Consider the following 14,123-nt stretch of genomic DNA (forward strand, 5'->3'; position numbering starts at 1 on the left):
TGTGTGTGTTTATGTGTGTGTGTATGTGTGTGTATGTGTGTGTATGTGTGTGTGTGCATGTGTGTGTATGTGTATGTGTGTGTGTGTATGTGTGTGTGTACACGCGCACGTGCACGCAGGCGCCCACCCATGCTTATGGAGGCCAGACATCAACCTTGGGTCTTGTTTCTCAGGCACCATCCATCCTGTCCTGTTTTGTTTGGAGACAAAGTCTCGTACTGGGCCAGCAAGTATTCTACGCTGTCCAGTGAGCCTAGATCTACTTCTCTCCATCTCCCAAACACTGAGATTTACTGGGATAGCGAGCTTTACCTCCTGAACCATCTCCTCGGGTCCTTTGAACTGATCTTGAGGCACGCTGGCCCTCAATTATCAGAAGCCACCCTGAATCACTGGAAATCAAAACCACCAGAGCCTTCAAGAAGCCTAGAAAGTGAGGACTGAAAGAGCCCCATGCCAGGCACTCTGGAGCCTTCTGAGGTCCTGGTTCACCGGTGTGCCTTCTGGGTTTCAAAGAGAGACGGTGTGGACAGCAGATGGTACGCTTGGCCTCACAGAGACAAGCAGAGGTGAAGGGTTGACAGAGAGGCCCCTGCTTCTAGCTCTACAGTAAATTAAGCCTCAAACTGGCTCTGGCAGCAGCAGGGATGCCTACGGGTATTTGGGTGGTAAAGGGTGGTGCTTAGCTCAGCTCTAATGCATGCACCACAGGAGACTGAGTGATCTATGGAGCGGAGGACATGGACGCCTGACACGTTTTAGAATCTCCTTGCAAAAGGAAGGCTGTGATGGAGATAAGATAGAGCAGAGAGGAGGAAGGGCAGAGTGGGAGGGAAATGGCCTAATGGGTCGTGTCCATTTCTCTCACTTCAGATCTGTGAACCGTGCAGGGGGAGTTAGCAAATCAAACATCTAGAAGCCTGAGGTGAGGGTGGTAAAAGGGCAGCAGTGGGGGGAGTCCCGTGAGTGCCGGAGGAAGCTTTGGAAGTGACCCTCACTCTAACTCAACCTACTGTCTGAAAACCTGCCTGTTTGAACCAGACTGGATAGGGGTTGATTTTTCTCCTCGTATCCTCCCGGTTTCCAGTCGGCTGTTAATTAATGCCCTGTGTGATACTTTCCACCTCTAAGCCTCGTGTGCAGCGCACAGATGAGGGGGTGACCTCTAGATTCCAGCATCTTCACCTCCGTTACACTTCCTCATCTTTGATTCTCAAAATAACCTCTGCTTCCCTGGACTGGCTGACCCACTCCGAATGTGATTCATTAAGTGTGGTGTGTACAGCGTTATTTTGAAAAGCTCCTATTACCACAGCAAGACGAAACAGCCCTGTTGGATCGCTAAAGTCCCAACTTCAATCACAGCCTTGACTTTGCACAACCAAAAACATCACCAGCAGTCTCTTTAATCTCCTTGAAGCAAGGTCCCTGGCCACAGGGTGATAGGGAGAGTCGCCCAAGGCCCTGGATCCATGCAAATGTCTTAAAGTAGCAATGAAAATCAGACCTAGACCAGTAGCCCAGGGAAAACCCAGACTGTGGCATGGAGCAGCAGCTGGCATGAGGTGAGCCATGGCAACTTTTAAAGGCTCCATGTTGTCAGAAGCATCAAGTGCAGAAAACTGGAAGGAGAATGGGAATGCCCAATTATGAGGGATGCTGACATTAAGCAGTCACCTGAGAAGAGCCTGGGAAGGAGTGTAGCCCTCAGGGACAGCCGAGTTTTGAAACACAGGACAGAAGAGGCGATGGTGAAGGCTGGAGGAAAACTGCTCTGCTAAGACAGGAGGGAAAAAAACTGAACAGCAAAAGCTACAGCCGCCACTCGCTGAAGACCAGTGCGCTCACCCACCAAGGGGTGTGTGTCACCTACACTGTTGTGGCATGGAACACTTGGGTGAGACAACATGGCTAGCACTTTACAAACAAGCAAACCTGAGGCATAAGAATGGCTGTACAGCCTTTCCACACCACAGTCTAATTTTCAAATTCACGATCCAACTGCCACGTCACTTAGACCTCTTCCCAAGTAGGGATCAGCGTGGCTAGTCCTCCCCATCCAGGGATCGTGTTCCTTCTAACTATCTTTTTCCAGCACTGCCACTGATACCTACCAGTGAGCCTGTTCACTTTGCTTTAGCCCACCACACAAACCCACCATTCACCTATTCCCTTACCTAAGGATAGAAAAATTTAGGCTGGGGCCTTTCAAAGAACTGTCTGGTGGCGTTTAAAACCCACTCTGGTGGTTAACTTTGACTTCAGATGAAAAACACTTGGGGTAGAAAGATCCAGAAGCCATCTGAAGCATGCCTCAAACACACTGAGACATAAAAGCTGAACCGAAGGCCACTTGCTAATAAAATACTTGGTGCCTAAAAAGGGGGCATTAAAAAGATGCTGAAAGCCCTGCAATGAAGAATAAAGATATCAATTTCCTTTCTTCCCTGATTCATTTGGCTTAATATTTTAGACGCACTGACTTTTCCAGAGCAGGCTGCGTGGGTCACTGGGAGAGGAAATTTCTTCCCGCCAATGACGCCATCCACAATGGGCAGATACGCATTCAGTCCTGCTGGGGAGGCCCTGAAGCACTGAAGGGAAGGAGGGGTGAGTTGGTTTTCAAAGAATGGACTGCAGAGCTATAAAGAAATCCAGACCCTTGTCTGAGACCTGGGAGAAGAAACTCATAAGAATAGGAAACTCATAAGAAGTTTGTTGTGGGTATTTCTGTTTTATTTGGAAGATCTTGAACAATCTATCTTCCTTTTATTGTACAAGAAATTAATCTTGATATTTTCTTGGACATTTTTCTGTTCCCTGATAAATTCTTGTTGGGTAGAATCAGGTAGAATAGGCTCTTGCTAGAAGTTTATTTACTAATTGAACAAATAAATGGATGTTTTCATACTGGATCTGCCACACCCTGTTCTAGAGGAACGTGTGTCAGCAGCTCCTGTTAGCCTCAATGGCTCTAGTCTGTGGAGTATAAACCACCCTCATTCACAGCTACTGGACCAGGAGAGGACACTGTCCCCAAGGATAGTCAATATCTGTTTGCAGTCTGGCAAACATCCACAGCGTGTGAGACTGGCCACAAAGCAAGAGGAGTAGACCTAATCAGATCTTCCGCTTTGGGGATCCAGAGAAACAAATACTAAGTAGGACTTCTATTTTACATTCCTCCCCTCAAGGCTCAGAAGACACAATGGAAGAAGGAGCAGAAAGACTATGAGAGTTGGAAGTCAGGAAGGACCAGAGCAAAACTGCATCCTTTGGACACGACAAGACAGCTGCAGCCATGAATACACAATCACTGTGAGCGCCTGCATAAGACCTATATAAGAACAAGTCATCCAACATAACAGCATGGAGGGAGGGGGAGCTTTCAGCAGTTGACAGTGCTAGGGGAAGGAGAGTCGGTTTTCTTCAAAAGTGTGGCCCCTGATAGGTTGGCCATGCTCCAGATAATGGCCTTACATCCTTGCCTATAGGAGCAGCACAAACTGGATTCAGCATGTTATTTATAAACAAAAGACATGAAATTGGGAGAGGTGGGGTGCCATGGATAGGGAGAAGGTTATGGGGATTAATATAATCAAAGTACAATGTATGTCTGTGTGAAATTCTCAAAAAAATTAATAATAAATAGATTTTAAAAAAACAGTACTGGGGAGGCTGACACTTTGTGTTCTGAAGGGACTGCAGGTCCTATGACTCTAGAGGTCCTATCTATCCTGTTTCCAACACTACCTCCAAAGCAAAGAATCCTGAATCATAGGAGGAAACACTCAATAAAATCTCCAAGGGGAAGAATCAGAGGGCATCATCCTGGACAGCCATTATGAGACAGGTACATGATAGATGATCTAGGAAAACTAGCCAGCTAGGGAAGAGCCTGGGCCCAGCCGTACAAGGGTGTTAAAGATGTAATGAGAGCAGGAGAAAGACACAGAAACACACACACACAAGAAGTGGGGGGGGGGGGACAGAAGATGAGAGAGAGAGAGAGAGAGAGAGAGAGAGAGAGAGAGAGAGAGAGAGAGAGAGAGAGGAGAGAGAGAGAGATTGGTGGTTTGGGGGGCACAGCCTGCCTCCCCCATCAACTTCAATGAGAAACTGTTTCCTTCCTGTAGTCCTAACATCCCAGGCTAGAGCAATAGAGCGTCACTGCATCCTCATTGGAAAGACCCTCTGACAGGCATGAATAGTTGCATGAGTTGTTCTTCTCTTTCATTTATATGGGTTTGGGTTTGGGAAAAGAAGAAAAGGGAACTCTCCAAAGTCTTGTGGAACTAACGTCAATGATCTGTCTGGGCTGAGCATCCCTTGCTACAGTTTGGATTTGAAGGACTCTGGATGAAGGCCTGGTTGTCACATGGTGGTGCTATTGGGATGTAGTGGAAACTTTAGGAGGTGGGGCCTAGTGGAAGGGAGTGAGGTCACTGGGGGTGAGTCCTTAAAGGGGTATTGGGACCCTTATCCCCTCTCTTCCTATCTTCTCTTGCTTCCTGCCTACCATGAGGTGGGTAACTCATGACTCCACCATGGCACTCTGTATGTCCAAACCCCACAGCAATTGGGCAGGCCAGTTGTGGACTCAGACCTCGGAAACTGGGCAGCCAAACAGTTTTTCTCTTTTTAAGTTGGTGTCTCAAGTACTTTCTCACAGAGCAGAGAGTTGACTAACAGCTCTTTGCTTTCCTTCTATACTGAAGCTGTTCATTTCCAGCTTAGCTACAAGACAGGGTCTCACTCAGTGGAGCAACGCCAGACAGAGGATCGTAAGAGAGGTGCAGTGAATTTGCACAGGCTAGCTCTGTGCTCAGGGAAATTATCCCACACCCCCGAGTTCTGTTCTGAAATAGAAGAAATAGTGTGCAAATCTCACACTAGCAACATCCAGGACACGGAACCCACCCTGTGCGCTAAGAGTAAGCTGAGTGTCACCCTACAATTCATGGAGGATTCTCCTAAATTTTAACTCATGTGAGACTCATAACAATAGGCAAGACTTGCAAAGCAGAGCCTAGCACCCCCATTTTACTGATGAAGAAACTGAGGTAGAGGTAGGCTAAATATCGTAGTTGAAGAAAGTGACCATGCTCTATTCCAAGTCACAACATCTTCCTGCGTTTCTGCCTCAGCACAAGAACACCAGACAGAGCCAGGTGGAGTGACTTGCAACAGCAGAGACAGTACTCGGGAGACCGAAGCAAGAGAATTGCTGTGAGTTTGAAGCTAGCCTGGACTACTTACTGAGTTCTAGACCAGCCAGGGCTACAGAGTGAGAGCCTATCTCAAAGTGAAACACTACTAGAGAAGGAAACACTACTAGGGAAAGTGGGGGAAAGGAGAAGGGAAGAAAGGAGGAAAGAAGGAGGAAGGCAAGAAGGCAATCCGAAGGGCAATGGATAAGTTACCATTCTACCGCAATATCCACAAAACTTTGTTCAAGTATTTGTAAAGAAAATGTTCAGGAGGGGGCTGGAGAGATGGCTCAGTGGTTAAGAGCATTCATTGCCTGCTCTTCCAAAGGTTCTGAGTTCAATTCCCAGCAACCACATGGTGGCTCACAACCATCTGTAATGAGGTCTGGTGCCCTTGTATACATAATAAATAAATACTATTTTAAAAATGTTCTGGAGATGAAAGAATCAGCATGTGGATGAATGAATGAGTGAGTGGATGAATTACTTAGTGAATTAATATCCTATCTAACCCATGATTCACAACAAAATTTCAGAATATCATCTGGGCTGAGATTCTCACAGACCTTCCTCATAGATAACTCGTTCCCTCCCCTGGAAACATCTGTATCAGAGGCCTGGCACTAGGCACACACCCACCACCATCAACCTCTGCCAGCTTGTCCATTCTACGTACTGGTTTCTGCAGTTTCGTACTCGCTGTCTCTGAGAAGCTCAAAGATGTCCACTTCGACCTTGGCCTTGCCCAGTCTCTCTGGTGCGCGGTTGATGCGGTTCTTGGCCAGGGTGATGGAGAGCCGTTCCCCTCTGCTGCACTCCATGGGGTCATCCAAGATAGCAGCTGTGGATAGGTAAGCACATGGAGACAGTTGGTACATCACCCACCACCATTACCCCTCTCCCTTCTCCATCCTCCCCAAACTGCCATCTTCCCAAATCCCTCTCCACCTCGACATCCACAGAACCCTCCAGAGTAAGTTCACTGCTTGTTTTAGTCTCCAGTCACAAATGGCATAGCAGTGAATTCTAATGGGCTATGCACCTGAGGGACAATGCAATACCACAGCCAGCCACCAGGGGTCCTACCTGTCTGAGGTCCCCGGACCCGGGTGCAAAAATACCCTGGGAGACTTGTCCAAGTGCACACAAAAAGGCACATGCATGCTACCCTTTTGAAAATGGAATTCTAAGTACACAGGGGAACTCCCCGAGGAAAGAAGGCTCTGCATTTTTGTGGGAAGCGGTGAGGGCAGGGAAGCAGCTGCCAGTGACTGCAGAATACTTGCACTCCAGTCTCTGGTGCCATGAGCCATCCCCCTCCCCCCGCCCCGCAGGTGCGCTATGCAATTTCTCTGAAGTCTTTTCTTTAGGGAACACTAGCATAATCAAAAAATCTCACTGGTTAGTGTAGGGATTCAGCTGAGGTAGCGGAGGTCAGTGACCCACCCTCTGGGTTTAACCAGTGTGACAATGGGTGTGGTGTGGATGACCTGGAGAGAGGTATGGTGTGAGTAGCTGTCCCGTCCCTGGATGCAATATGAACAGATGCACAGAGAATTGGGTTGTAGTGCCAGGTCCACCCGTATTAGCTAAAGGATCTGTTTCCTTACTTGAGAGATGCGGAGGAAAGCTATTCTTTGGGCTGCTGTGCTCAGTACACGAGATGGGACATACTCGATGCAGCCTCACCACCTAGCAGGCACTCAGTGCTGGCTACTGAGGTTCTGAATTCCCTTCCCAGGGGAACCAAAACGCTGACCCACAACACAGAGATTTCATCGTAAACATTTACGGCAGTTATTCATGAGTAATAATCCACAACAGCTAAAAGGTGGAAACAATCCATATGCCCATCAACCGAGGGACAAGGAGGAGGATGCTTTCCTATTGCAGTGGATTGTTGCTGGGAAATAAGAGGAATAAAATTATTTCCGCATGTGACAACATGGATGAGCCTTAAGAACATTACACCGAGTGAAAGAAGCCAGCCGCAAAACACAACATATCGGATGGGTCCATTAATACAAGAAAGTCTAGACAAAGTGAATCTGTGGGGACAGAAATCAGAGTAGCAGCTGCCTTGGGTTAGGAGACAACAGCGGCTATAGTAAAAGTCACAGAGCTGTATACTGCAGGCAGGTGAGTTATGCAGGATATGAATTTTACCTCACTAAAGCAATTATAAAAAAGGAAAGAATATCAAGCTTATCTTTCAGGGGTTGAAGGAAACACAAGGCGTATCACAACAGAGCCTACTGTCACAAGTGAATATGGACTTGGTATCTGCTAGCTTTCCATTACTGGGAGAAGATCCCCGAGGTAATCTCCCTGTGCCTTAATGGTCCAGGCTCCATGCTGTCGTTTCGTCCTTCGCTGATATCCATACAATCGACATCGCACAAAGGAAACACCAGACACAGCACAGGACGTGAGAAAGCATTTCTCCTGACGGTGGATTTATTTATATGCATGCTCTCAGTGAGCAATGTAAACTCAATTTCACATTCACAATGTAGGCTCAAGCACGGGGCCTGTGAAGGTGAAGTCCCCACGCCTGGGCGATGAAGTAGACACATTAACTAGAAAAGCACACATTCCCAGCCACCTGTAGAACTGTAGCTGGGAAGGCTTAAAAGCCCTGCCAAGGTAACACATGTCCACATTCCTCGTGAATGGGTCAACTTGGAGATGTTCTGGCTTCAGTCAGTGTTCATGTTACAGTCCTATTGCACCGGCTCAGGAAGCAAGACTCAGAATGAAACAGCTCTATGGGGAGCAGAGATGGACAGAGTCACACTGTGTCACACTAGGATGACAACTTGAGACCGTAAGGTGCAGGTATAGAGAGGAAGGATCCCCAGGTGATGTCCCTTGACGGACACATGGTGTTCCCTCTAAAAGCAGACCCATGCCAGTGGTGACCACCACAACTTCACATCCGTTGCTTACGGATATCAGGCTCTACGTAAGATCTGATGTTGTAAAATGTTTTACACTGAAAATACACGGCAGCAGTTATGCTGGCCCTAAAGCACAGAAGGCATCTAGAAGAGCCGGAATTGGCAGTCCGTCCAGCAGAGTCATGACAGGAGATCCTGGACCCAGATAGGTCTGTGTTTGTGTACTCAGCAACAATGGCGTGTTTAGCGGACATGGCAACATCTTATTCTCAACTCTGTAGGATTAGTGTCATAACTTCACAGAGATGAGAAGTAGGGTTCTCATGAGCCCAGTGACTCGCCTACATTTTCAGAGCTGATTAGCGATGGAGGAGGACAAGGTCTCAGGTTGGCCTGACCTCAGACACCAAATCTGTCTTCTCAGGACTTGGGCTCAAGAGAGAATGTATCAGGGAGGGATTCTGCATCATATGGTCACTTTGAAGGCAGTGTCACCAAGGCAAACCAATGCTGAGACACTAACAGTGACAGCCTGGATTCTGGACCTCTGAAAACTATTCATGTAACCTTTATGCTTTCCTGAACCTATCACCTGTTCAGACCCTGATGAGATTTTTCCAGAGGCAGCTATCCTTATCGTGAGTCTCACTGTTAACATCGACTAGATATTTTATAAATTAATCACTAAAATAATCTCCTAGGAAATGTTGAAGGGTTTAGATCTGAAGTATGTCCCAGAGGCTGGGTCAACTAGGAGCTATTGGAACTTCAAGGGGTGGGCCATAGTGAAGGAAGTCAGACCGCTGAATGGTAACCAGTGATCCCGCCTCCCCACCACACACACTTCCTGGTCACCTGAGCAGAGTGGCTTCCTCTGCCACATACTTCCACCAGGATCTAGAGCCTCACAGTGGTCCCTAAAGCAAAAGAGCCCAGCAACCAAGCCCTGAAACCTCTGATGCCAGGAGCCCGAGAAACCTTTCCTCCTTTAAGCTGATTGGCCTCAGGGATTTTGTCACAGGGCTGGAAAGCTAACACAAAGTCTGTATCCCTTGTGAATATGGGAACTTAGGACCATCCACCATGGGTGCTTATGTTACAACCTCCCTGGCTTTGCCACTGCTCCATCGGTGTGCAAATGGCACAACTGCAGTGTCTTACAAGAAGCAACACACACCCAAGGGTCTGTTCCAGATCCAATAAATTCCATCCTCTCCTATTCTCTTCTCTCATTTCCTCGTCTCCTCTTGTCTCCTCTTCTATGAGAACACACAGTGAAAAGATGGCCAGGAAGAGAGGCCTTGCTAGGAATGGCCTTGGACATTGCAGAAAACACTGAGAAATAAAAGATCTGTTTAAGCCACGTAGCTTGCAACCTCATTGTATAGCATCCTAAAATGATTAAGACAGTGTGTTAATACAAATGCAGATGTCTGAGCCCCCAGCCAACTGCGTCATATGCTGTCCATCCAACATCCAGAGCATCATCTAATGTGCTGAGTCAGAGGAATAGCGGACAATAGGAGGGAATGCGGAATCTGATGCTGGGCCCTTTTCTTTCCTTCCCCGTGAGGCCCTCAGAGATATTTGACAAGGGATTGTCAAATCCTGTTCCCCATGCCCACTCCCAGGCCATCCCGAGTACCACACGTCACTAAGATCTTGGTTTTTGATGGTGATTAATTACTGAAAGGGAAGAGGCTTAAAAGCGTGGTTGGTTGGTTTGTACCAAACATATTATAACCAGGATAATTAACTTGAAAATAGGAACTGAATTCTAGGGCTATGGATGCCAAAGACAAAATGGCAACTCAGGCCCTCCCAGGATGCTGAAGGAACATGTCACCGAAGGGCAATTACCAAACAGCACACTTGTTCTTCAGCAGCCCCAGGAGAGGGGCCAGATGGGCAGAAGAGAGCAGTGTGCTCTAGACTTAATGTTCAGCGGATGCTCCTGGACCACACCGGGTCCCTCTGGCCCAGCTACTAGGCTAGGCCAGAATGTTTAGAGTTCCCAGCTGCTGCCAACTGAGGCACAGTATGAGCCAGCACATCCTGTGGCCCTGGGGACCGCTCTGCACAGAAGTCAACTAGTAGCCACAGTAAGGCTAAGATGTCTGGGCTGCAGTGAGGGCAGGGTTGCCAATGAGAGACACGTTTACCCCTTTCTCTAGCCTTGATGACCCTATGCCCAGCTTCTTCTAGCCCAGCAGGATTCACCAACCTTCTTCGTGTCAAGAAAGGCTTTGCATTCACGTAGAGCCTCTCCCTCAATTATGTTCTCTGCTGAGCTCTCTCCCCATCGGGGTCTGAGGTCCCTGATGATGGAAGACAGCCTGTTGACAGTGTGCGCTCTGATCCCAAGTTCTCCTCCCCACTCTCGCTCCAGTGAGTGACTGCTTTAGGCAGGATGGCTTTCTTTGGGTTGGTGGGCATGGTCCAGCCTACTAGAGCACTGGCTGGCTCAGCTCTAGTGTGATCAGGCCTGTGCAGAAGTAGATGTACAGCTACTGATTTTTTTTTTTTTTTACAGCCTGAGGGATGAATGGTCTCCCAAAGCATTGGGAATGGCCTTTGGTCAACATAGTCGGGCATCTTCTCGCTACTGGAGCATGATCGCCCACCTGTGTTGTCCCCTCTGCCTTTGTTGACACTGTTCCTTATCCCCTCTTTCTACATCTGGGATCTCCTCCCTCCAGGCTCACCTCTTTCAGAAAGTCCCTCCAACTCCCAGGTCCCAGAATCCTCTTCCATAGATTTCCTGAGAACCCCACCAGCCCCACCCCATGGGCAGAGACTTGCCTGCCCTCCTGGACCTGTGTGTACCCTTAGCTGCTGGTACCTTAAATACCCAGATAATTCTTGTTCCTGCCTGCCTGATTTCCCCAGCTTACTCCCTTCCTTTGAGCTCTATGAATTTGTCCTGCTGTCTATCTGTGGCCTCTCCTTTTTCTCTTAGGCAGTGAGTTCTTTGAGGGTATCGGCTGGCTGAACTGATTCATCTTAGTAAATGAATGAATCTGGACACACAGTGGTCAGGAACGAATGGCTATTGGGTGTCTAAGCACTGCAGGACCACCTGGCTCTTCATTCTTGGCAGCAAGTGCAGCAAATACTGGTGATGTGGCAACACCAGATGACGCCAGGATTGAAGACACCCCCTGTGCATGGGGATGCATGGTGGAGAACCCAGTGCTACATCTACTCAGTGGCATCCGTCCAGGAACGGCAGCATCCTGCTCTCTGTTCACCTGTGGGAACCGGAGCAGGACTTGCCTTCCCTCCATGCATTATTGGAAGCTCAGGAGTGACCCCTCAAGTATGGATGTCAGCCACCTTAATCTAAAACTCCAGAGGCCTGCTACAGAAGAGTCTAGGCACCTCAACAGCTCCTTTCTTTAAGGGGGGAATAAAGAAGTTTTACTGGTGAACCTTTATAGGCCATATCTATAACACTGCCAATGGCTTTTGGCCCAACCTGTTACGACCCTGTGCTAACAAGAAAGAGATGGGCTGAGCCCAGGGGAACTGGTTACCTTTGCTTCCCAGCTGCTGGCCTGCAGATCCTGTTTCCCGGATAAGGCTACAAACCCGTCATTAATTTCTCATCAAGTCTGTCCTTTTGGTGCCCTCCATTTCCTTGTGCCCACTCATCTCCTCCACTGAAGGAATCTCCCTCCCTCCACGGGAGTTGTCAGACCATTATCCTCGCCTAGATTGCCGCTTCCAGGAGAGAATTCATCCCCAGACTTGTCTCTCCCGACCCCGCTCTGCCTGCCCTGTACACCCCCCTTTACTCCTGTCTTCTGTGTCTTGCAGACCAGCCTGCCTCTCTGTGCTCAGACAGCATCAACGACCAAACAGATGGAACTTCCTGAGGCCAGATGGGCCATGTGCCATGCCGGCCCTGTAAACAAGCACAATGGGCTTCCATTTTGGTGAGTGGAAAGCCAAAACTCACAGCCAATATGCAAAGGAGTGAAGGGGGACTTTTAATGCCTGCAGAGAGGAGAGTGCAGTCCCCCAAATACTTCTACAATACTGACAGCTCCCCTGAGAAAGGGGAGAACCCACCTGCAATGTAAGCACAGCTTGCTGGATGATTCTTCAGAGTTTGTTGACTTCAGCCCCAAGCCCGCCCACCCATTGCAATTCACCTTCTGTCCCCCGCCTCACTCAGACTGCACACAACGCCAATGCCAACAAGCATCACTGCAAAATCAGTGGTTACTTCTGATTCCTTGTCTAATTATGTCACTAGTCAGCGTCATTGTTTATGATCACCAGGTGCTGCTCTGAGAACATCAAATACACGATCTCATTTCATTCCCATGCAAGCTGCAGTTTATTATTCTGTTTTAGTGGCAAGTTAAGTGAGAAAGCATAGGTTAAGCAACTTGCCCAAGATTGCATGGCTTCTAGCAGCACCTGGGGCCTGGGTCCATTTGGGCCAGCACCTTTGCCTCAGGTTGTTCCTGAGTTGGGTTCTTTGCAGCCAAGTCCTGCTCCTATTTTTCTCAATTGAGGTCTTTGACTTCACTGGTTCCTAGGAAGATACTCTCCAAGGATGCTACTAATTTTCTGGCCATTGCTACAGGAGGTGGCCTCTGTTCCTGCCATGCTTTAATATGGATGGATCCCCAGGGTCTCTGAAAAGCCCTTTTTCTGCCTTATTTACAGGAGCTTCATAACTGATGGCGTTCACTTCCAGCCACCTCCCTGGGGACGCAACATGTACACACAAGAGTCAGTTGTCACCTCCAGGCAAATGTCTAAAGAGCATCTCACACTTATCAAAGCCCAAACTAAGAGTCTGGCAAGATTGCTCAGTGGGTAGAGCTCCTGTCACACAGACGTGATGACTCTGGCTTGATAAGCTAACCCGCATGTCTTAGTTAGGCTTCTGTTTCTGTGATAAGACACATGGCCAAGGCAATTTATAAAAGTATTTAACTGGATTTATGGTTCCGGGGGTTAAAGCTTGTGAGGGTAGAGGGAAGATTTGAGGGCGAGCTGAAAGCTTACATCTTTATCCACAGGCAGAAGGCAGAGAACACACTGGGAATGGCACTGGTCTTTTGAAACCTCAAAACCTACTCACAGTGACCACCTCCTCTACCAAGGCCATGCCTCCTAATCCTTCCCAAATAGTTCTACCGACTGACAACCAAATATTCACATATGAGTTCACATAGGGCTATTCTCATTCAAACCCCCATACCCCATAAAGGTAGGAGGTGAGAACCGATGCCAAAAAGGTGTCCTCTGACCTCCACACACACACACACACACACACACACACACACACACACACACACACTGTGGCATACAGACCTGCCCCATTCTACACACAAATACACACACACACACACACACACACACACACACACACACACACACACTGATATTAAGTTCAGCCATTTCCTCCCTTTGAGATTAGCAAAGGACAACATTAGCTTCCAAGATATCATACCCTTGCATTTCCTCCCCTCCAAACAACCACCCCAACCATGTCTGCTTCTGCCTTCTGGGAATTCTCTTGTTGGTTCTCCTAATGATACTGTCTGCTTCTTCTCAGCTACCTGGGAGGGTGGAGCTTTGGATCAACTGGGTCTTGTGGCTATGTACCTACAATCTTAGCTAGTCAGGAAGCCAAGACAGGAGGATTAGAAGTTCAAGGCCAAACTGAGCAACTTATCCAGACCCAGTCTCAAAATAAAGATGAAAACAAAAGTAAAAATTGACTTGGAGTGTACCTTACTGAAATAACACTTGCCGGGCATATGCGCCACCCCGAGTTCCATCCGTGGGGCTCCTTGACACAGCAGATGAGACCTGCCCCTTAGACTCTGCTTCCCTACTCATCCCGCTCTAGCACACAGAGTGAAATGCTGACCACATACTATGGGTGTGTGTGCACATGCACACACACCAGAGGCATACATGTGACTACACATGCACACACACCAGAGGCATACATGTGACTACACATGCACACATGCACACACACCAG

The 14,123-nt window shown here is 48.1% G+C and overlaps 1 protein-coding gene across 2 annotated transcripts in view; it reads right to left on the reverse strand.

Annotated features, from left to right (window-relative positions):
- Nucleotides 1-14,123, reverse strand: part of Grik4 (glutamate ionotropic receptor kainate type subunit 4) — a 304,308-nt gene that overhangs the window by 164,784 nt on the left and 125,401 nt on the right. For both annotated transcript variants that reach the window (XM_026779045.1, XM_013346302.2), the window contains exon 3: nt 5,887-6,051. In XM_026779045.1, coding sequence (XP_026634846.1) covers nt 5,887-6,051 — 165 coding nt within the window. The remainder of the gene's footprint in view (nt 1-5,886; nt 6,052-14,123) is intronic.

Source organism: Microtus ochrogaster, chromosome 5 (genome assembly GCF_000317375.1).
Source record: "Microtus ochrogaster isolate Prairie Vole_2 chromosome 5, MicOch1.0, whole genome shotgun sequence".
NCBI lineage: Eukaryota > Metazoa > Chordata > Mammalia > Rodentia > Cricetidae > Microtus > Microtus ochrogaster.